Raw genomic sequence first — 23,778 nt, 5'->3', positions numbered from 1 at the left:
CTGTTGTGGTTTTTTTGATCATTCACCTAGCTCAGGAGGGTGTGGGGAATCCCTGCCTGCATCTTTTCTTCCTCCTCCGCCCTTCCCGTGCTAGCAGCAGCTTGCACCCATTGACAAAGGAGGTCCTAGCCAACCTTAGACAATGTGAGTCCACAGGAGCCCTTGAGGGGAGGAACCACTCTCCCCCCTTCTCCCTTCCCATGTCAGCGGCAGCCCGCGCCCTCTGGAAGGTGCATTGGACTGACCCAGCTGCCCCCACAGACATGGAGGCAACCAGAGCCTGACAGCGCCCCCTGCTGCCACCAGTGAGTAACTCAGCCTTTGCTTGTCCCAAAGCACATCAGCTCTCCCTGCTGGTTGAAAGAAAGTCACTGCAGCTCCCGCATTTTGCTGGGGCCCAACATCACCACCTGGTGACCGTGAGTGAGTCACTGCAGACCCTGCCTCCTGAGGCTAGCCACTGCCCCCTGCTGGGTGTGAATATAACTGTGCCAAAAGGCACAAATACTTAATTGTTTTCAGTGAAAGTTTTGGCTATAGTATTGCTGCTTGTTTTGTTTGTTACATATATATACACATATATTTAGTTAAGAGCTGTTATTTTCCACACTCTTTCATCTGAAGTCTTTTATTTTCAAAGTTGTAATAACTTAGAGAGCAGAGTTTATTTTTTCCCTATCCTGCCCTACTTTACAGACATTTTTGTCTTGTTAAACTAAGACAGTAGTCCAGGATAGGATTGGCTTTCTGGGCTACAAGCCCATATTACTGACTCATATCCAAGCCTGTCAAGGTCCCTCTGGATTGTATCCCTTCCCTCTAGTGAACTAACTGCACCACTCACAGCCATCTACAAACTTGCTGAGGGTGCACTCGATCCCAATGTCTATGTCATTGATGAAGATATTAAAGAGCACTGGTCCCAAGACAGAGCCCTGAGGAACACCACTCATCACTGGCCTCCACCTGGAAATAGAGTCATTGACTGCAAGTCTATGGCTGCATCTATCCAGCCAATTTCTTATCCACTAAATAGTCCATGCATCAAATCCATGTCTCTCCAAATTGGAGATAAGGCTGTTGTGGTCCCAGACCATGTGGAAAGCCTTACAAAAGTCTAGGAAGATGACACTGGTAAGTCTTCCCTTGTCAACTGTTGTAGTCACCCCATCATAGAAGGACACCTGATTGGTCAGGCAAGATCTGCAATTATTAAATTAGTGCTAGCTGTCTCGGATCACCTCCTTGTCCAGTATGTTCCTTAACATTACTTCCATGAGGATTTGCTCCATGATCTTCCCAGGCACAGAGGTGAGACTCACTGGTCTGTAGTTCCCCAGGTCTTTCTCTCTTCCTTTTTTAGAAATAGGAACAGTGTTTCCCTTTTTCCAGTCACCAGGGACTTTGCCTGACCACCATGACTTTTCAAATATGATGGAGAATAGCTTGGCAACAACAGCAGGCAGTTTCCTCAGGAAACTGGGATGCATCTTATCAGGTCCCATAGACTGCCTCCCATCTTAACCTTTTTAATGAGGTCATCTGCATTGGTGAGCAACAGGTCCAGTAATGCTTCTCCTCTGGTTGGTTTTCTAATACCTGGACCAGGAAGTTGTCCTCTATGCACTCCAGGAGTCTCCTGGATTGCTTCCAGTTGTATTGCCTTCCCAGCAGACATCTGGGTGGTTGTAATCCACCATCAGGATGAGACCTTGCAAGTGTGATGCGTCCTGTAGCTGGAGCAAGAAGGTCTCGTCAACAGGCTCCCCTTGATTGGGCAGCCTATAGTAGACCCCAGCCACAAGGTATCCTTTATTGGTATGGCCCTTGATTTTTACCCACAAACTCTCTTCTTGGCTGTTTCTCAGAGGCAGCTCTTCACAATCTATCCATTCCTTTAAGACAGCAACACCCCTGCCCCTCCTTCCCTGCCTATCTCTTCTGAAAAGCTTCTGGCCCTCAGTTGCAGTGCTCCAGTTGTGTAACTCATCCCACCATGTTTCTGTGATAGCAATTAGGTCATAGTTTTCTAATTGCACCCTGATTTCCATCTCCTCTTGCTTGTTTCCCATGCTGCATGCATTGGTGTAGAGGCACTTCAGCTGGGCTATTGACCTCTTTACCTTTAAGAATGACCCCTCACTAATTCCGTTTGGACAATTTACAGGTATTTCCCTGCTGCTTCCTAAAGTGTTGGTGTTTCCTGGTTTCTCTCTGTCACTCAGAACAACCTCCCCTTCCCCCACCAAATGTAGTTTAAAGCTCTGTTAATAAGTCCAGCCAGCCTGCTTCCAGAACACTCTTACCCCATGCAGTCAGGTGTGCCTCATCTGGTGTCAACATACCTGGTCTCTTGAAGGTGCATCTGAGATCATAGAACCCAAAACCCCGAACATGGCACCAGCCACACAGTCAGTCATTCACCTGGTCCATTCATCTACTCCTTCCTGGGTCCCAGTCTCCAACTGGGAGAACAGAGAACACTACCTGTGCTCCTGATCCCTTCAACATCTTTCTGAGGGACATGAATTCCCTTTTGGTATTTTGTAATCTCCTCATTGCAGCCTTATTTGGCCCTATATGAAAGAGTAGGAGGCTTCTGGTTTTACCAGGCTTGGTAGCCTCTTTGTGACATCACGAATACGGTCCCCTGGTAGGCAGCAAACCTCTCTAGAGAGGTTGCCCAGACAGCAAATGGGTGCATCTGTGCCTCTCAGTGAGGAGTCTCCAATTACTAACACCCTTCGTGCTTTTTTGGTGGCGCTGGTTCTAAGATGGATGGTTGGTTGCACCATCTTTGTACCATTGTTCTTTTCTTGATCTTGACTACTTATTGTGAAGTCTTCTCCTTTCAGCCCCAGAGTGTCATATCTGTTATGTAGGGACACATCTGTAGCAAGGGGGAGACTTCCTTTTGCCCTGAGCAGAGATGAGAGTCCAGTCTCCCTTGCCTTGCAAATCAGCCAAGCCTGTCAGCTCAGGGTTGGATGCTAACTTACTTTCTGCTTGCAAGGACTTAAGGCAGGACTGTCACTCTGCCTATGTCAGTGCATCAATCTCCTGCTCAGATTCCTGGATAGTACGCTGTCTGGTGAGCTCTTCATGCAACATGGCAACCTGCTCCAAAAGCTCATCCATCTGGGCACACTTGCACCCATGAAACCTGCTTCTGCCTTCAGGCCCTATGGGGACTTCCAGATTCTGGAGTTTGCTGCAGCTGAGGGTCTGAGTAGCTCTTTTGTCCTCTGAGAGGTCTGTTTGGATGTAGGCATTTATCTGGGAAGTCTTTGGCCTCTCTGTCTGGGTTTCAGCCTCAGCTCAGCAATTGCAACAGGTAGATACCATTTTTGTTCCATTAGAAGGCTGCTTCTTGTTGCTCCCGGAATAGAAGTGTCCCTTCCTGCATGTCCTGCACGAACTGATGTGCCCTGCCCTGACTGACACGCCACATCCTGTTTGCCTGCCCTGTAAAAGCTCTTCTTTTTATTCTTTGCCTCCCTTGCCAAATTCAGCTCCAACTCTGCCTTAGATTTCCTGATTCAATCCCTGCACAACCTGGCAGCATCCCTATATTCTTACCATGACACATGTCCCTGGTTACACTGCCTATGCATTTCCTTCTTACAGTTTAATTTGAACAGGAGGTCCTTACTCAGCCATGCTATTCTCCTGCTTTCCTTGTCTGATTTCTTATACATGGGAATTGAGAGCTCTTGTGCTCTAAGAAAAATGTCTTTAAAGAGCTGAAAGCCTTGTTCAGATCCTTTACCTCTGAGGGGAGTTTCCCAGGGGGTCTTATCCAGTAATTCCATAAACAACTGAAAGTTGACTTTTAGGGTCTTGACTTCTTCTGGCCCATATCCTTTAAGATTGTGAATTCTAGAATCTTCCACATCATCACTGCAGCCCAGGCTGCCTCTGATCAGTTAGTTTATCTGTGTTGGTGAACAACAGGTCTAGTAACACATCTCCACTGTTTGGGCTATTACCTGGATTAAGGAATTCTCCTCAGTGCCCTCCAATAACTTGCTGTCCTGCTTTTCCAGGAGGTATCAGAATGATTGAAGTCTCCCAGCAGGATCAGAGCCTGTCAGTGTGATGCTTCCTGTAGCTGAAGTAATAATGTTTCTTCAACAGGGTCCCCTTGGTTTGGCAGACTGTAGTAAACATCAGTCACAAAGTTTCCTTTGTGGAAACTGGAGCTCCATGATGCCTGAGGTCTGGACATTTATATCAATCCTTGGGAGGTCTGTTTGGGTGGAGACATCAGCATAGGTAGGCTGTAGTGCTTCTGTTTGTGTTACAACCACAGCCTTGCAGTTGTGGTGGATGGACACCATTTTCTTTCAGCAGGTCACAGTGTCCTTATAGTTCTCAGAAAACTCATCCAGTTATAGAATGATAATTCTTTTGAAAGATGTTCACCTTCTAATTCTAATTTCCTGGAGATCTCAAGCTTCTGGGTAGGCTTGCACAGCCACCAGTTAGTTTGGGTGACCACTGAGGCTACACTCTAAGCCTGTGGATGAACAGAGCAGGCAGCAGCCCAATAACCGGCAGAGTTTCCTTCCCTTCTCATGCAAAATTCTAATCAACCTGATGACGCTGCTCCAAACAGATGCCACACCCCGTTTGGGCACCCTGTTCATGGTGTTCTTGTTCTCAGCACTCCCTAGGGACCAATTATAAGCAACTTCCCACCATTTGACCTGGCTGGGAGGACAGCTGGCATTACTCAACTCTCCCCTGCCCCTCTCGTGAGACCTGCTGTCTGCCAGATGGTCTCTCCTCCACTCACAGCCCAATGGTGTTGGGGGCCCAGAAACCATCTCAGATATCCCCTGGGTACCTCACAAACCTTGCACTCTCAGCATGGGGAACTGCTGCTGTTGACGTCTGCTTCCTGAAATTTTTTAAGATATAATAAAATTAATAATTAAAGTTTAAATAGGAAAACAAGGAAGATTAAACAAAAATAAAACACAAGCTTGGGACTCTCTGCTTTATAAAACTGCTGAACAAGCCCTACCATGTTTTTGGTGGGAGGAGTTTAAACCAGTGGGTGTTCAGTGTTCCTGAATGGGTGGGGAACATGAATATGTTTGAACATGTCTGTGGGACTAGGGACCAAACCTGTGAGACTAATCAAGAGATCCACACACAACCCCCACCTTATGCAAAGAAGACACCAGGAGTGAGTCTGACCAAGAGGCCCTCTGTGGTGGTTTGACCCCATTTGGTAGCTAAGCACCCCACAGCTGCTTGCTCATTCTCCCCTGAAGCAGGATGGGAGAGACAACAGGAAGAGCAAAGGCAAGAATACTTGTGGGATGAGATAATGACAGTTTAATGAGCAAAAGAAAGAGGAAGAAGAAAGAGAAGAAAAAAAAAAGAAGTGATGCAAAGGCAGTCACTCAATCCCTCCCACGAGTAGACCAACAACAAGCCAACCTCTGAACAATGTCTACCTACCCAAAACTCCTCTTTCCCCCATTTTTATTGCTGAACATGATACTATATGGCATGGAATATCCCTTTTGTCAACTTGGGTCAGGTGTCCCATAGCAGGCGTTTGCAACTACCTGCAAGACCATTATCCTTAAGTCAGTTATGGTTTTCTAAGCTCCACCTGACTGACTAAACAGGTTGTTACTTTGGAGATACCCATCATTTCTTTCCCAGCTGGCCACTGGGGATGAGTTTCCCTTTCCCATTTCTCTCTCCTTTCTCCTCTGCCCCCAAAAAGTATTTTTACCACTAGAGTCAATGTATATCATCAGCTATAGACTCTGAAAACACTTCTTTGTGTATGTAAGTCTGTATCATAATCCTTTGTGCAATAGGGGAAGCAGTACATAGGCTACTATTTGGAGGGACTGTCACAACCTAGAGGAATGACCTGACAGGAAGCTCATGAAATCCAACAAAGGTGAATACAAGGTGTTTCATCTGGCATGGAATAATCCCATTCAGCACAACAGACTAGGGGGCAACTGGCTACAAAACTTTGCAGAGAAGCATCTAAGGGTACTAGTAGAAAATAAGTTCAACATGAGTCAGCAGTATGCCCCTGCAACAAAGAAGACCAACAATCTACTGGGCTATATTAGCAAGACTGTAGCCATTAGGGTGAGAGAAGTGATTATTCTCCTCTGAATTTGGAGTACAGTGTGCATTTTGGGGTTTCTCATTAGAGAGGAGAAAGACATTGAAAATACTGAAATTAATCCAGTGGAGGAATCTTGCATGGCGGGGGATGTCCACGCAATTGACCCAGGGCCTATCTTGCATAGGAACATGAAACATACACACAAGTGTTATATGGCTCGCAAAATGGCGAATTCCTTTATTACAAAGCTGGTTATATAGGGGGGCTATAGAAAGTTCTGGTACAAGGGTGGGTTTGTGCTAGGAAACATCGAATCCAAAGGGTTTCTGATAAGGGGGCTTGGAAAGATAGGTCAGGAATATATGCCTGGCCATATAGGGAAAGGGGGTACAGGAGAGGGGGGTCCTGTGGAGGACCTGTTTCTTATCACTGGACTTCAGGATTTTCCTTGGCTCCAGTTGTCAGAGCACTTCGAGATGGATGTCTTCCTGAGAGGCCCTCTGTCCTTGAAGCATCTCTCTGCATTCCTTGTAAGCTTCCATTCGTCCACTCCCCACATTTCCCCCTCTCTTGTTTTTCAGGACTGGAAAAACTTGGGAGAAACTCTTAGTCAAGGATTTTTTAGCACAAAAAATTAGACAGGGTAGGAAGACAAGGATAGAGAAAGTGATGATTAGGAACAAGATTATTCCTTTAACAACCTTGTTGACCCAATCAGAAAGGGAAGGAAAGTGAAGCCAACTAAAGAGACCTGAAAAACCTTTGTCTTGGTTTATGGTGATGTCACTAACAAGTCCTTTTAGAGTGTCGATGCTTTTGTACACACTCTCAGAGTGGTCTGAAAAGTTCAGACAACACAGCCCTTCAAATTCTTTGCAACCATGACCATGGGCGAGAAGTAAAAGGTCAATGGCTGCTCTGTTCTGGAGAGTAGCTTCTTTGATTTTCAGGGTGTCTGCTAGCAGGTCCTCTATGGCAAGGGAAGTGGCATTGGCTTCTTTGGTCATCCAGCAGGCCATGTGGGCTAGAGTGGAGAGGGCTTTGGCTGCACCAATATTGGTGAATGGGAAACTGGCCCAGAATCTCTGAGTGTGGGACCAAATTTGAAATTTGGGGTCACAATCTGGTGGGACATGGATGTTTAGATCATCCTCCTTGGCTGGATTGCTTGGAGGAGGCTTGCGTGGCGGTGGCTTAGCGTCCTCAGCGATTGGGAGCGGTTTAGATTTGGTACGCATTAAAATGAAAGCCCTTTTGTTTCGAATGGGTTTGGGTTGTTAGAAATTTGGTTTCTGATTATTTGCAATTTAGCTGGGTTGTACAGGGCAAGTTTCCCAATGGTGCATGGCCCTCCTACAGGATTTTTTGGAATGCCTTGCCACGTTCTATCGCCACAGATAAGAAAATAGGTGGAAGGTAGTTTTGTGGGTTTAGAGAAACGTTCAGTGGGAAGAGGGTATGGTTGGGAGTAGTTGCACCATTCAGTAGTGTTAGTATACATGATAGAGTTGGGGGATATGTTAGGTTTTGGAGTAAGGGGTTTAGAAGTGGGTTTAAACCTAAGGCAAGTTATAGCTACAGATGAGCCTAAAAGATCTAACTCTTGGGGGTCTGTGTCTAGGGTTCCCTGACGTAGGAGAAGTTGGGAAATAGTGTTTGAAGAAGGAAGGAAATTATCTATAAGGGAAGTGTTCTGGATAAACCTGTTCCAGTCAGGTATCCCCACGAGACAGCTTTTAAAGGGGTGACTCACGCTGTCGAGGGAAAGGCACATTGTGTCTGTATTGGTGGCTTTGGCTAAGGTGATCCAGACGTTTTCTGTTGGTTGCTGCATCCAGTTCGGAACTGAGAGAGCTGAGGTGGTCCACGGTGGAATCAAGAAGTGGAGAATCAGGAGGGTCTGGAGTCCTCTAGGAAGGGCTTGATTCTTCTTGAGGGGACCCATCGTGGACCTGTATCAGTGAGTATGCATGCATGACCTCTTCCCCAGGTTATGATGGGGAAGGGGCCTAGCCATTGGTCAGATACCAAGTCTTTGTAAAGTACTTTGGCTTTTTCAATGGGAATGGAGTTTGTTTTGGTAAAGTGTTTAAAAACTGGTGCCTGTCCATCCTCAATCCTGTTGAGGAAGTTGGGGACATACATGGCTTTTTGCAGACACTCATGTGGGGAGAGGCCACTGCTCTTTCGTTTCTGCCTCTTCAACATGGATTTGAGTGTCTGGTGAGCTCTTTCAACAATTGCCTGACCTGTGGGAGAGTGAGGAATACCAGTGCAGTGTTCCACACCCCACAAGGCTAAAAATTCCTGAGTTTTCTTTGCTACATAGGCAGGCTCGTTGCCGGTTTTGATCTGTTTGGGTATGCCCATGTGAGCAAAGGCTGTGGTGAAATGTTTCTGTACATCACGGCTCTTCTCACCAGAGTGTGCGGTGGCCACAATGTAATTTGAACAGGTGTCAATAGACACATGAACGAATTTCAATTTCCCGAAAGAGTCAATGTGTGTGACATCTGTCTGCCAAATTTGCAGTGGGAGTAACCCTCGGGGGTTTACCCCTTCTGCAGGCAATGGTGTAATAAGTTGACAGTCAGGGCAGGCTGAAATGATGTCACGAGATTGTTTTTGAGTGAGGCCAAATTCTTTTTGTAGCGCTCGGGCACTCTGATAAAAGAAATCGTGAGAGAGTTTGGCTTGTTCTAACCGCTGTGGGACGACAGCTGACCCTGCTAAGAGGTCGGCTCGTCGATTCCCCTCTACTATTGGACCAGGAAGTGTGGTGTGGGAGCGAACATGGGTGATAAAGAATGGTGAAGAGCGGTGATTTATAGCAGAAAGCAATTTTTGGAATAGCCGAAATAATTGTTCATTTTTAATTTCTCTGAGGTACGAATTCTCGCACTGCTGAACAAGGCCCACCACGTAGGCCAAGTCAGAAATGATATTAAGGTTGTCTGGAAACAAGGACAAGGCACGAACAACTGCTGACAGTTCAACTAACTGAGGAGAGCCTTGGACCTTGTGAACGTCTTGTTGCCAATGATTCCCCTCTTTCCAAACAATGACAGCATTCCCTGTGGTACCTGAGCCGTCAGTAAAGACTGTTAAGGCGTTTGGAAGGGGATTAGGAGACCAATTGGAAGTGTATTTAAGGGGAATTTTGTCTATGTTTTGGATAAATTTGCAAGGGGGGGAATGGATTTTAATTTCACCCGCAAAGTCAGATAAAGCAATTTGGAAGTCCAGGTTCATGATCAGGAGTTGTTCTTAGATGCTGGGAAGTGAGTGGGAGGTAGATGTAGGCGGGATCTACACCTGCGAGTTCCCAACACCTGGTCCTGCCCTTGTAACACAATTTGGCCAATAGTTCCGGAAGGGAAACTATGGTTTTTGTGAATTGGTGGGGGAGGAAGACCCACTCCCATAGACACAGCTTACTGTTCCCGTCGTAGAGTTGGCCTAGTAGTGCGAAGGGCTGAGTGGATCCTCTAAGCACCACAAGGACAGCTTCTTCTTTCTCCAGCCGTCGGTGTACCTGAAAGAGATTTACTTTGTTGGCAATTAGTTTTAAGGCATCTCTAGCAGCAGGAGTCAGTGTCTGTGGGGATGTCAGATCTGGGTCTCCTTTTAGCAGTTCAAACAATGGGTGCAGGTCATCTGTGGAGAGACCCACTACCGGGCGTAGCCAATTTAAGGTACCCAGAGTTTTTTGAAGGTCATTTAGGGTGGTGATCTGCAAGGGAATGGAGATTTTCTGTGGGACAATTGCTGATTGGTGATATGCCAACCCAGGTACTTCCAGGGAGAGGAAGTCTGGATTTTGGTTGGAGAGATAGTAAAGTTATTGCGTTGCAATGCATCCAGCACTGCGCTTGTCAGTTGTTGGACTTTGGCATCAGTGCTTGCAGCGAGCAGAATGTCATCCATATAGTGGTAGCAGATAGAGTCTGGAAAGGCAGACCTGATGGGAGAGAGGATGTTGGAAATGAATTGCTGGCAGATGGTAGGGCTATTCTTCATCCCCTGGGGCAGGACAGCCCATTGATAACGCTGGAGAGGCTCTGCCACATTCAGTGTTGGAAGGGAAAAGGCAAATTTTTCCTGGTCTGCAGGGTGTAAGGGAATAGAGAAAAAACAATCTTGGATGTCAATAATGACAATGGGCCAGTCTTTTGGGATCATAGCTGCTGAAGGCATCCCTGGTTGCAAAGCTCCCATCAGTTTGATGACGGCATTAATTGCTCGGAGGTCATGGAGTAGCCTCCATTTACCTGAGGATTTTTTGATACAGAAGATGGGAGAATTCCAGGGGCTGGTAGATGGAGTTATGTGGCCCAATTTTAGTTGTTCGTGAACTAATTCTTGTAAGATGGAGAGTCTTTCTCCTCTAACTGGCCACTGGTCTACCCAGATTGGGGAGGAGGGAACCCAATCCAGGTGAATTGGCTGGCTGTGTCCAGCGACCATTAAGACAAATTTGAGGTGAGGAAGACACCCCACTGGTCTAAAATGTCTCTCCCCCACAGAGTAAAGGGGAGGTTTAAAATGTATGGCCTGGTGGTAGCCACTTGGTTTTCAGTGTTGGTTACCTGAATGATGTCTTGACTTTGTCTGGGAGTTTGAGGACCACCTATACCTGTTATGCCTGTGTCGCTCTTTGTTGTATTCCAGTGTGTAGGCCAGTCATTTGATCTTATGATCGTCATATCTGCGCCTGTATCAAGCATTCCATTAACCGTAATTTCCTGATTTGCTGTTGGAGAGTAAAGGCGACAGGTTAGCATGGGCCGGTTGTGGGAAATTTGTTTGGCCCAGTTTACCATTGGGTTGTGTTCTCGGGCGCAGTTCTCCATGCGTTGCAGAGGCTGCAGTCGAGCTAGTGGAACATCAGTGTACAGTCGAACTGGAAGAGAAGAGGCTTGAACATTTATGGTTAGAGCATGTGAATTTAGGTTAGACTATTTCTGGGAGAATAGTTATCCCTTTGTCACGGCATTCTAAGTGTGAAGTCAGTAGGAATTTGTCATCTTTGTTTAGGATTTGGTTTGAGCGAACAGAGATTGCAATGGGGTCGAGAGTGTCTAAGATTATGTTGTCTGTGGGAAACAGAAGGATTTCTGGTAAGTCATTAGTGGATGGAGGTTCAGGACACTTGGAGTCATCACATGGTCCCACACGCTCTATCGTCCATTTCCCTGAATGATATGATGAGGCTGCTGGTTATAGGTTCGGCTGGTGGTTCCTCCTCCTTTTGATCGGATGGGATCCCCATCCCTGGTGAAAGTGGAACGGCAGAAACGTGCCCAGTGGTACCCCTTTTTGCATTTGGGACACAGAGTCTTAGGAGGCTTAAGGGTAGGATCTGGGTTAGGGCAGTCCTTTGCAAAGTGTCCTGGCTGCTTGCATTTATAGTACACAGCATTAGCTCTTTCTGCTTCCATGATCGCTTCTTTGATGGCTTGTACTCGCACTGGTTCTACTTCCAGTAATGCATCTGCTATTACTTTGGTTTCCTGTTTACCTGAGGTAATTTCTTTACAGGCTTGTATCATGGACATAGGTGTGGGGTTAACCAGTGAACGGAGGACAGGCTGGCAGTGTTGGTTCGCTTGTTCTATAGCCAATCGGATGAACAGGGCATCTTGGGCTTCTATAGGTTTCACTTGCTTAGCTATAGCTTCCCTCAGTCTTGTAGCAAAGTCATAAAAAGGTTCTGTAGGGTCTTGCTGTGTGTGAGCAAAAGAGGGAGAAGTAGTAGTAGCTTCTGCCACAGCTTTGATGGCTTCTACAGCCAAGCTTTTCGTTTTATCTAGCCTGACAAATGGTATTCGTGCCTGCATCCTGCTGGAGGTATATGGACCTTCGCCATACAGTTCATTAATTAAGTCTGGGACAGGGACACGGAGTGCCTGGTGTGAGTCCTCAGCATATTTCTTAATGAGTTTTTTCCACTCTTGTTCAAAGAGCGAGTATTGCATGAGGTTTAAGAGGCCTTTAGTGATGACTCGAATGTCATCTGGGGTCAGAGTATATGCTGCAAAGAGGGAGTCCAGCATCCCAGAAACAAAAGGAGAATTCAGTCCGTAATCCGTGACCGCTTTTTTTGCGTCCCTTAAGATGGGGTAGGGAACGGGTTCCCAATGGGGCTCTTGGTTGTTTTCTCGGAAAACGGGGAAAACTTTCAGTAATTCTAGGTCCCCTGCTTCTTCTGCTTGTTTCCGTGGACCTTCCCATTTGCTCTTTGTGGGAGGGGGGTCCCCGCCTGTATCGGTATAGGCTGGGGTATCTGTTGTTACAGGATTTTTATTTGTGGCACGGGACTCATGGGCGCCGCCATTTTTCCGGATGTTTACATCCGGGGATTCGTTGCCGTCAGAGTTATGTCTGCTACGACCCTTCCCCTTAGAGAAACGGAGGCTGCTGGGGTGGGGGGAGGAATGAGGGGTGGAGCCAGGGCTGGAATCATGTTGCACGCTGACGTCCTCCCGGGGTGGGGGCGTGGCCAGCTGTCCCGCGCGGCTCAGGGTGGGGGGGCAGCGCTCAGCGCCAAATTGTGAGCTCGGTAGGCGGGGCTTGTTAGTTTTTGCGGGCTTTTTGAATGCCGGGGGAAGGGTTTCTTTTCCAGTTTCTTTCTGTTTTTTCAAATGGGGTAAAACAATTCTCCACGCCGTTAGAGAATCTCCCGCTAATTTGTCTCCCTTTTCGAAAGCTTGTACCAAGGAATTTCCTAACTTGAACCATTGTCGATAGAGAAATAATTCTGGGGACAGAAGCTTACATTTAGAAACCCATTTCGTTAGGGCTTTGATGGATATTTCCTCATAAGGATGCCCTTCTAAAATTACTATAGCTTTTATATGTTCATAAAATTGCTTTTCTGATCTAGAGAGCCTATTTCCCATAATTTTAAGGTTAAAAGGAAGGGGTTTTATGGAGATCACTCACAGGTGTTCTCGGTGAGATGTCCTCCGGTCGGAATGGCGACCGGAGCGGGCTGTACTGCGCGGTGCAGAGACGTGTTCTGGGCGGGGGGGTCTCAGCGGCGGTGGGCAGGTACGCTGGTTTCGCGGCGGCAGAGGCAGGCAGCGGCGGTGGGGGGCGGGGGGGTGCCGGGCGGCAGCTCCGCCGGCGTTCGCACCGGGGGGGAGGGGGCAGCTCGGGTGCTGCGGGCGCCGCGGCGTCTCGGAGCGGCGGCGGCGGGTCCCTCTCCGTGCCGCGGCGGGCAGGCGGCAGCGGTGGGCGCGGGGCCGCGCGGGGCCGGGGCAGCTCGTCTCGCGCGCAGCTGAGGGCGGCGGGCGGGGTGGCGGCGCTGGCTCTCGCGCCGGAGGGGCTGCCTCTAAAGTGGTGGCGGCCCTAGCGCCGCGTGCGGCGCCCGCCGGGCGGCGGTGTCCTACGGCGGCGCGGAGTGGCGCGGGGCGTTGCTGGGTCGGCGCGCATCGGCTGTGTGCCGCGAGTCTGAGCGGCAGGCAGGTCCGGGGCCGCGCGGTGGCCACCGGGAGGCGGGGGCCGGGGCAGCCGGGGAGCCCGGGGGGGGGGGCGGTGGCGCTCGGCAGGGCTGGCCCAGGGAGTCGCGGGGGCTCGCCGCAGGAGCTGGCGGGCGGTGTCTGCGGCTGTGGGGTCCCCGGTTCTTACCACCGGTCGCTTCTGAGCGCGGTTGGCTGTTCGTCGGAACCGCAGGGGTTCCGCCGGGGTGCACGTAATTTGCTACACGCAGTTACAGCGGGCAAGAACTGGGTGGACAGGAGTCCACGGGCGACTTCTGTGAGTGGGGTCTCTGGGGATAGATCTGAGCTCCGGAAACTCGAATCTATCAGTAGCTCTTGCGAAAGTGGAGATCGTCCTTAATGTAAGGACGATGAGTTCTGCTTCACACGGAGCACCATTTCTTGCGTGGCGGGGGATGTCCACGCAATTGAACCAGGGCCTATCTTGCATAGGAACATGAGACATACACACAAGTGTTATATGGCTCGCAAAATGGCGAATTCCTTTATTACAAATCTGGTTATATAGGGGGGCTTTAGAAAGTTCTGGTACAAGGGTGGGTTTGTGCTAGGAAACATCGAATTCAAAGGGTTTCTGATAAGGGGGCTTGGAAAGATAGGTCAGGAATATATGCCTGGCCATATAGGGAAAGGGGGTACAGGAGAGGGGGGTCCTGTGGAGGACCTGTTTCTTATCACTGGACTTCAGGATTTTCCTTGGCTCCAGCTGTCAGAGCACTTCGAGATGGATGTCTTCCTGAGAGGCCCCCTGTCCTTGAAGCATCTCTCTGCATTCCTTGTAAGCTTCCATTCGTCCACTCCCCACAGAGGAACACCAAGATAATGAAGGGACTGGAACATAGGGCATACAAGAAAAGATTATTTTTTCCTCAGCTATTTTTTTCATAAGATTTTTTTCCCCTAAAAACAGAAGGCAAAGGGGATGGGTTATCTTATTATTTCTACAACTGTCTAATGGGAGGTTATAGAGATGACAGAGCCAGAGTCTTCTCAGAGGTGAGCAGTGATAGGACAAGAGTCAATGAGTAAAAGTCGTAACATGAGAAATTCCTATTAGGTATAATGAAAAACTCTTTCCATCGTGAGGTTGGCCAAATATTGAAAGAGATTGTCCATACAGGTGGTGGAATCTCCATTCTTGGAGATACTCAAAACTCATCTGGCCAAGTCCTCAAACACCCTGATCAAATTGGTCCTGCTCTGAGCAGGGGGTTTAACTAAATGACTTACAGAAGTTCCTTCTGACATAAATTGTTCTATGATCCTGTGATCATCTTTCTCTGAGTAGAGAGACTAGATGGCTTTCTGTTCTCCCTTCCAAGTTAAATTATTTTATGATTCTACAGTAATGGAAGACTCAAGGACTGATATCCTGTAATTATTGCTTCAACCTCAAAGGATTCATAAGTGCAGATTCTACGGACAGTATCTCTAGGAATTTAACACAGGTCCCTCACATGTTTTGAAAAGATTATACCCTCTGGATACCTCACACACAGGGAGGGAAGGGCAGATCTGACTAGTTGTATTCATGCTTAATTAGATGCTGCTACTTTTGGTCTATGTTTGACCCAACCACCTGTGAGAGTCTGTTCTTTTCCTGCCAAGTTATGTGAAAATAAGCACTGATAAATGAGAACTTCCTTCGAAGCAGCTTCTGCTATGGGGAATTCTAAGCACTCTGCAGTTGGTAAGACAACCTTGTAAGTAACACCTGAGTGAGTGGGGGGTTGTACTGAGGGCTTATTTCCCTCCTCTTTCCTGTTTCTTGGTTTCTTGTCTTGTTGGCCACTTCTTTGTAATAAATATTGTTTTGTTGAGCTTTCAATGGTGTACTGGTTTCAGTTTTGGCATTCTCCCTGCTACACTAGTGCAACAATCATCCTTGTTGACCAAGAAAGAGTTCTCTGATATTTGGGAACCTGCCTTTGGACTGAGAGGGATCGCTGCCTAGGGGTACTGTAGCAAGAACAAGAAGAGGAAGGCCTGAGGAATGTCTAGATGATGTTGTGTTGTTTTCTCTAAGCTGCGATTTACTGCCCAGGGATGAGCTAAGCTCTCGAGTTTGATGTTCACCATGTGGGAGTGTGAAAAAGGGGTAACTTGAAAATCCAAGGTCTGTGTGTCTGTGATGTCAGGATGATCAGACCAGTCCTGGTTTCCTAAACATGATTCTTATGAGACTGCGTTATGGGCTAGGGTTGGTGAGGAACTTCGGACAAAGGCTGATTTAGCTTTGGATATCCTGACTGAAGTTGTGGTTGCTTGGAAAGCTGTGTATATGGCTTTAAGAGCTGTGTAACAAACAGATACCATTTCGAAGGCTGCTGGTCTGCCACTATATGCGGATGAATCCTCTGAGGGTAATAAAATATTTCACGACCTGTTGACAGTGACTGATGAGCTGAATGAGTCTTTTGATCTGGATCCTGCAACCCCTGAAAAAGAAACGGTACTATATCCCCTAAAGCAGGTGAAAATATTAGTGGGTTCTGCCCCAACAGTAGAGGAAATTTTACAAGTACAATATAATCAACCTCGGTCCCTGGTATCCATGCCGCCACACACAGTGCCAGCACCACCGGCACACCGCCTGGAGGCTACTGTGGATTCCTTTATTTTGGAAGACTGTAAATTGGTTGCTTTAATAAATGGGAATGTTGAACTCTTGAAGGCTCTGCCAGTGCTTTATGGGCCACATTGCCCACCTCAGTTTGAACGTCTTCCTTATGACATTGTGAAAGAAGATCATAAATCCACAAAAGACTATGGACTGCATTCATCATATACACTGGAGTTGATTGTGACTATCAGAGATTCTTACATTATGACCCTGTCTGACTGAAAATACCACAAGGGGAAAGAATAGCACAGCTGTTGTTATTACCTTATGTGAAGCAGCACAATGATCATCAGATAGAAAGAATGGGAGGTTTTGGAAGTATTAATACACCGCAGATCTATTGGTCGACTTTAATCTCAGATGGCCAGTCACTGTTAAAATTGCAAATAGAAGACAGGTACTTTACTGATCTAGTGGACACTGGAGTAGATGTTTCCAACATTAATGCTAAAGATTGGTCTGTCGACTGGGAGCTTGAAATTCCACAAGCAGCAGTCACAGGAGTGCGTGGCATGCAGGTTCCACAGCAGAGCAAGGCAGTGTTATCTGTTATAGGGCCAGACGGACAACAGGGAACTCTCTGCCCCTATGTTCTGTCCCTTCCATGTACTCTATGGGGGAGAGACATACTCAAACAGTGGAATTTACAGCTAATCACGCAAGTGGATTCAAAGCAGGATTTTTTCTCGGAGGCCACTGTGCAACAGCCGCAGCTCAAATTAGCCTGGAAAATAGACACTCCAGTTTGAGTGGACCAGTGACCTTTGAAATCAGAGCGGCTAGAATGGGCACAGAAAGTAGTAAAAGAGCAATTAAAAACAGGACATATTGTTCCATCTAACAGTCCCTGGAACACACCTATATTTGTAATCCTGAAAAAGTCAGGAAAATGGAGATTATTGCAAGATTTAAGAGCAGTAAATTCTATTCTTCAACCTATGGGAGCATTGCAACCTTGAATTCCTAATCCAATGCTTATCTCTGACTCCTGGGACATGGTTGTTCTGGACTTGAAGGATTTTTTTTTACTATCCTGTTACATGAGAAAGATAGTGAAAGATTTGCTTTTTCTGTTTCCAGTATTAATTACAGTGCTCCTGTGTGACGATATCAATGGGTTGTCTTGCCTCAAGGAATGATGAATAGCCCTACAATCTGCCAGTTAGTCATTGATTCTGCGTTACAGCCAACAAGACAGCAGTTCCAAAAAGTTTGCATCTATCACTGTATGGATATCTTAATAGCAACAGCTAATCCAGTGACGGTTGAGCAAATTTTTATGGTGGTACAACAGTTCCTGTGAATTTATGGCTTACAGATAGCACTGGAAATGGTACAAAGAGAAGCTCCATGGAAGTATTTAGGCTGGAAAGTTTTTGAAACTACAGTATTTCCCTCTTCTATAAAATTACACGCTAATGTCAAAACACTCAATGATTTACAGAAATTGCTAGGGACCATTAACTGGATTCAACTAATGAATTCAACAGAAGAATTATCCCCTCTTTTTGATCTGCTGAAGGGTGACTCCGATTTATCATTTCCCCATCAATTCACTGAAACAAGCCAGGAAGCTCTGCAACTGGTCATCTGAAAAATTCACACAGCTTTTGCAGGCTGTAGACGTCTGAATGTCCCGATTGCTTTATTTGTAATTTATAGTTCTTTTCAACCTTATGCTCTAATAGGACAATGGGTTACAGAAGATGAACACGTCATAATTTTAGACTGGGGTTTTTTTTGTCACACGTATTTCCTAAAACATGAACTACAACTGTGGATATGCTAAGTTCTCTGGTACACAAAACCAGATTCTAGTTGGCTTGGATCCAGCTGTAATTTTTCTGCCTTTCAAGAAAGATGTTTTTCATGGTTAACTTTTACAGTCTTTACCTTTGCAGACTGCCTTTGCTGACTTTTTAGGAGACGATTGTCTTTCAACTGCCAAGACACAGGTTTCTACAGTTGTTATCTGAATTACCTTTTCATCCACAAGATCTCTGTGCCAGAACTCCAATAGCTAATGCTATCACTGCTTTTATTCATGGTTCAGGTAAGACTGGAAAAGGTGCTGTGGTATGGAAGTCTGATAATCATTCTGCCTGGCAGTCAGTAGTGATTATGGTTTCTGCATCATAACAGATTCTTGAGCTTTCTGAGGCTATAAAAGCATTTGAGTTATTCAGTGATCAAGCTTTAAATATTGTTTGTGACTCTCAATATGTTGTAGGTATCATAGCTCGGATTGGAGAGTCTTTCATCAGAGAATCCTCTAACAAGCTACTGTTTGAATACTTTATGCGCCTGTCTCATTTGGTACGTTCTCTGCACCATGCTTATTTTGTTTGTCATATTGGTTCTCATACCAACTTGCCAGGACCAATCGTAGAAGGTAATTCAGTGGCAGATAAGTTAACCATGCCAGCTGTGGTACCGAAATTTTTTGAACAGGTGCATTTGTTTCATTCCTTTTATCATCAAAACGCCTTGTCTTTACAGAAATCTTTTTGTTTAACAAGAACGCAGGCACAGGATATTATTCATGCATGCCCTGATTGTCATTACCCATATCAGGAGGCCCCGAGACCTTTCAAGCAACGAACTGTGGCAAACTGATGTTACACATGCCCTCCTTTGGGACCCTTAAATACTTACATGTTACAGTTGACACTTTTTCTGGTTACATTCATGCATCTGCTAGAACAGGTGAAAAAGCTAAAGACACTGAAAGCCACTGGCTTGCTGATTTTGCAGTCATGGATGTATAATGTATCATGACAACAATGGGTGCAGTATAAACCCCTGGCAACATCTTCTTAGCTTACTTGGCCTTGATCTTTTCTGCATCTAAGGTCTGTAAAATGGCCAGTCTCTTTGCGAACGAAGAACCGGGGAAGGTCTTTCCACCTTCCAGCCTGCGCATTGGATTTTTTTAGGTGAGACACAGTGTGCGCGGAACTGAGCCCACCCTTTAATCCTGAGGTTCATCTGCTGGGGCCAAGCACGCTTGGATGGTGGCAGCGAGGTCCTCAGGACGTAGATGGATTGCCTTACAGGGCTAGCGAGCTCCATCTGCCCGGGGAGTGTCCTAACCGGGAATCGAACCCGAATCTCAGCGTTGACAACGCTGTGGTTTAACCACTGCACCACCAGGGGCACTCATCTAAGGTCTGTATTGCTTAGTTATTCTGTATTGTATTAGCAGTAGTCATTTTAGTTACTGCCTCTGTTGCAGTCACCTTATTAACAAAAATTTGTGTAGATTGCACTGCCTCTGATAACATCTTGCAAGAGCTATGAATTTAAGCAAGTTAATTAAGCCTTTATGGTTTGTTTAGATGCCTTAGAATCTACTATCATGTGGTTAGACAATAGATGACATGCCTTCTAAACTAGAAGTAAGTTGTGGTGTGAATTGTAGTAATGTTTGCTAAGTTTTGCGGTGACTACACTGAATTTCCCATCGAGCTGAACAATTGAGTGCCGAGTGATAGCTGTCTTCCTCTATTGTGCTGAATACAGAAAGGGGGGCGATGTAGCAAGCCAAATGTGAGAACAAAAAGAAAAAAGTTTGAAGAATGTCTAGATGACATTGTATTGTTTTCTCTAAGCTGTTATTTATTGCCCAGGGATGAGCTAAGGAGTAACTTGAAACTCCAAGATTCCCAATGCTGGGACATGACAAGAGAAACAAACAACCATAAACGGTTCTACAAGGAGTCTACAAAGATGCAGCATAAGCCAATTCTTTATATGCACTTGTGTCAGCAGCAGTCATAGGAGCATCAGCATCAGGAACCTTAACCCTATGCTTAGTTCGTCCCCTAGCAACAATTCCGCTGATCAAAAGTGTCCCCCTGAGCACTGGTTTTCCATGATCCTTACAAGATTTCTTATCAGCAAGGGAATCTGTTCTCCCTTGCAAGGAGTCCATCTGTGTTGTAGTTTTAGTTAAATGGCAAAGATTTTTTGTGAATTTTTCATACCATCACATGGTTCAGAGCGGGGGAGGGACCAACAACCCCCCTGCCCTGTCCAAACTGAGTCAGGGAGGGACCGTCCCCAGCATCTTGTGACATGGTAAAAAGAGGGGGTCCCTGAAGTGAAGCATCACAAGAACTCAGGACACAGGGAATAAAAATCCCCATCACTTCTGGAAATGGTCTATGGTTCCTGAGTGTAGGTGCCAAGGGAAGGGACCACCCCATGTGATACCGACGACTCTCAGAACAGCTTTTCACTCCCTGATGCCTGAAGGTGCAACTACCCTGCTTCAACCAGGAATTTCCCCTCTAGGAACCCCACAGCAGCTGCCGCATGGATCATAGAATCATAGAATCATAGAATCATAGAATCAGATGGGTTGGAAGAGACCTCTATCATCAAGACCAACCCTTGATCCACTACCACTGTCGTTACTAGACTATGGCACTAAGTGCCACATCCAGTCTCTTCTTAGATGGAGAATCCACAACTACCCTGGGTAGCCCATTCCAATGCCTGATTACCCTCTCTGTAAAGAATTTCTTCCTAATATCTAATCTAAACCTCCCCTGGAAGAGTTTAAGACCGTGCCCTCTTGTCTTACTGATAGTTGCCTGGGAAAAGAAACCAACCCCCACCTGGCTACAACCTCCTTTCAGGTAGTTGTAGAGAGTGATGAGGTCACCCCTGAGACTTCTCCAGGATAAACAATCCCAGCTCCCTCAGCCTCTCCTCATAGGACTTGTGCTCGAGTCCTTTCACCAGCCTGATTGCTCTTCTCTGGACCTGCTCCAGCACCTCAATGTCTTTCCTGAACTGAGGGGCCCAGAAGTGGACACAGTACTCCAGGTGTGGCCTCACCATCACTGAGTACAGGGCAAGAATCACTTCCCTGCTCCTGCTGGCCACACTGTTCTTGATGCAGGTCAGGATGCCATTGGCCTTCTTGGCCACCTGGGCACACTGCTGGCTCATGTTCAGCCTCCTGTCAATCCAATCTCCCAGGTCCCTTTCCACCTGGTTACTCTCCAACCACTCTGTGCCCAGCCTGTAGTGCTGCAGGGGGTTGTTTTGGCCAAAGTGCATGACCTGGCACTTGGCCTTGTTAAACCTCATCCCCTTGGAATCAGCCCAACTCTCCAGTCTGTCCAGGCCCCTCTGCAGAGCCCTCCTACCTTCCAGCTCATTGACACTCCCCCCCAGCTTGGTGTCATCTGCAAATTTACTAATGGTGGACACAATCCCCTCATCTAAATCATCAATAAAGACATTAAACAGAACTAGACCCAACACTGATCCCTGGGGGACACCACTAGTGACCGACCGCCAACTGGATGCAGCCCCGTTCACCACCACTCTCTGGGCCCGGCCCTGCAACCTGTTCTTAACCCAGCAGAGAGTGCCCCTGTCCAAGCCATGGGCTGCCAACTTTTTCAGGACTATGCTACAGGGGACGGTGTCAAAGGCTTTGCTGAAGTCCAGATAGACCACATCCACAGCTTTCCCCTCATTCACCAGGGGGGTCACCTGATCATAAAAGGAGGTCAGGTTGGTCAGAAAGGACCTGCCCTTCCTAAATCCATGCCGACTGGGTCTGATCCCTTGTGCATCCTGTAGGTGCTGTGTGATTGCACTCAGGATGATCTGCTCCATAACCTTGCCAGGCACTGAGGTCAGGTTGACCAGTCTGTAGTTTCCTGGGTTCTGCTTCCGGCCCTTTTTGCGGATTGAAGGGACATTTGCCAACTTTAAAATCATCTGGGACCTCCCCAGTGGGTCAGGACTGTTGATAAATGATGGAGATTGACTTGGCGAGCTCTTCCACCAACTCCCTCATCACCCTTGGGTGGATCCCATCTGGTCCCATAGACTTATGAGGATCCAAGTGACTCAGCAGGTCTCTGTTTCCTCCTGTATTACAGGGAGGCTGTCGGAGGTGGGCCAGCTGAAGCCTACAGAGAATGGAGAAAGATGCATAAGGGCTGCGAAGGAGTCTCAGAGGAGGAAACCTATCTGGAAGTCCTTTGACAGCTGAAGCTACGAGAAGTGCCTGAAACCCAGCTATAGGACGCAGCCTCACAGACTTCTGCAGAACTCCCCTGTCTGTGCCCCCCAGACCACTCCTCCTTCCCTTCCCCCTATATGACTGGACATATTCCCTGCGACCAATCCTCCCAATTTCCCTTATCACTGACCCTCGGAATTTGATGTTCCTAGCAGGGGTCCCACCTCTGTTCTCGACCCTTCCATACTCCCCTGTATATAAACTGACATCTTGTTTTAATAAACGCCATTTTGGGGTCATCCGTGTGTGACCGTCTCCTAACCAAAGTAATCTCTCCACAACTATTAACTTACCGACAGTGGTATCAGCTGGGAGACACACTAGCATACGCCTTCGAACAGGGCGATAAGGTTGCGGGTTTGTCTCTCATGTCGTGGCGTTTAATTCTACCCCATTTGAAAAAACAAAAGCATGATGGCGGCGAGAGCCCTTCGCTCCCATCCAAAAAGCCCACGAAAACTAACAAATCCCGCCTACCGTACTCACAAGATGGCGCCGAGAGCTCCCTCTCTGCCCTAAAGCGCGCGAAACAGCTAACCACACCCCCACCCCGGGATGATGTCAGCGCGCAACATGACTCCAGTCCAGACTCTACCCCGCCTTCTCCCTCCCCACCACGCAGTGTCCGGTTTTCTGAGAGGAGGGGCCGGAGCCTCTGTATTTTGAACTGCGCAGACTCCCCAGATGTAAACATCTGGAAAAATGGCAACCCCCATGACTCCCGTGCCGCAAATGCAAACCCTGCAACAACACACACCCCAGCCTGTAGCAACACAGGCAGTGACTCCCCTGCCACAGACAACAAGTGGCAGGGTCCTAGAAAGCAGGCAGAGGATGCAGGGGACCTAGAATTGATGAAAGTTTTTCCGGTTTTCCGAGAAAATAACCAGGAACCCCTATGGGAATCTGTCCCATATCCCATCCTAAGGGATGTGAAAAAAGCAGTTACAGATTATGGATTGAACTCTCCTTTCGTTTCTGGGGTGCTCGACTCTTTATTTGCAGCATACACCCTGACACCAACTAACATACGAGTAATTACAAAAGGGCTTTTAAACCTAATGCAATATTCCCTCTTTGAACAAGAGCTGAAAAAACTCATCAGGCAGTATGCTGAGGACTCACACCATGCACTGCGTGTCCCTGTGCAAGACTTAATTAATGAATTATATGGGGAGGGTCCATACTCCTCCAACAGGATGTAGGCACGAATACCATTCAACAGACTAGATAAAATGAAAAGCCTGGCTGTAGAGGCCATCAAGGCTGTGGCAGAAGCGACTACCACTTCTCCCTCATTTGCACACATACAACAAGGCCTTAAAGAACCCATTTATGACTTTGCCACCCGGCTGAGGGAAGCAATAGCTCCGCAGGTGAAATCTTTAGAGGCTCAAGATGCCCTGTTTATCCGACTAACTATAGAACAAGCTAACCCAGACTGTCAACCTGTCCTCCGTTCACTGGTTGACCCCACATCCATGTCCATGAT

The 23,778-nt window shown here is 47.1% G+C and overlaps 1 protein-coding gene across 1 annotated transcript in view; it reads left to right on the top strand.

Moving 5' to 3' along the window:
• LOC114068931 (proline-rich protein 18-like) overlaps nt 1-9,794 on the top strand; it is a 115,053-nt gene extending 105,259 nt beyond the window's left edge. Inside the window, exon 2 of the mRNA XM_027905400.1 lies at nt 9,741-9,794. Within this exon, the coding sequence (XP_027761201.1) occupies nt 9,741-9,794 (54 nt within the window). The remainder of the gene's footprint in view (nt 1-9,740) is intronic.
• Nucleotides 9,795-23,778: the final 13,984 nt, after the last annotated feature.

Source organism: Empidonax traillii, unplaced genomic scaffold (genome assembly GCF_003031625.1).
Source record: "Empidonax traillii isolate 1590-97213 ecotype Southwest subspecies unplaced genomic scaffold, ASM303162v1 scaffold1150:size236519, whole genome shotgun sequence".
Taxonomy (NCBI): Eukaryota; Metazoa; Chordata; class Aves; order Passeriformes; family Tyrannidae; genus Empidonax; species Empidonax traillii.
This window is presented reverse-complemented; position numbering and strand designations above follow the sequence as displayed.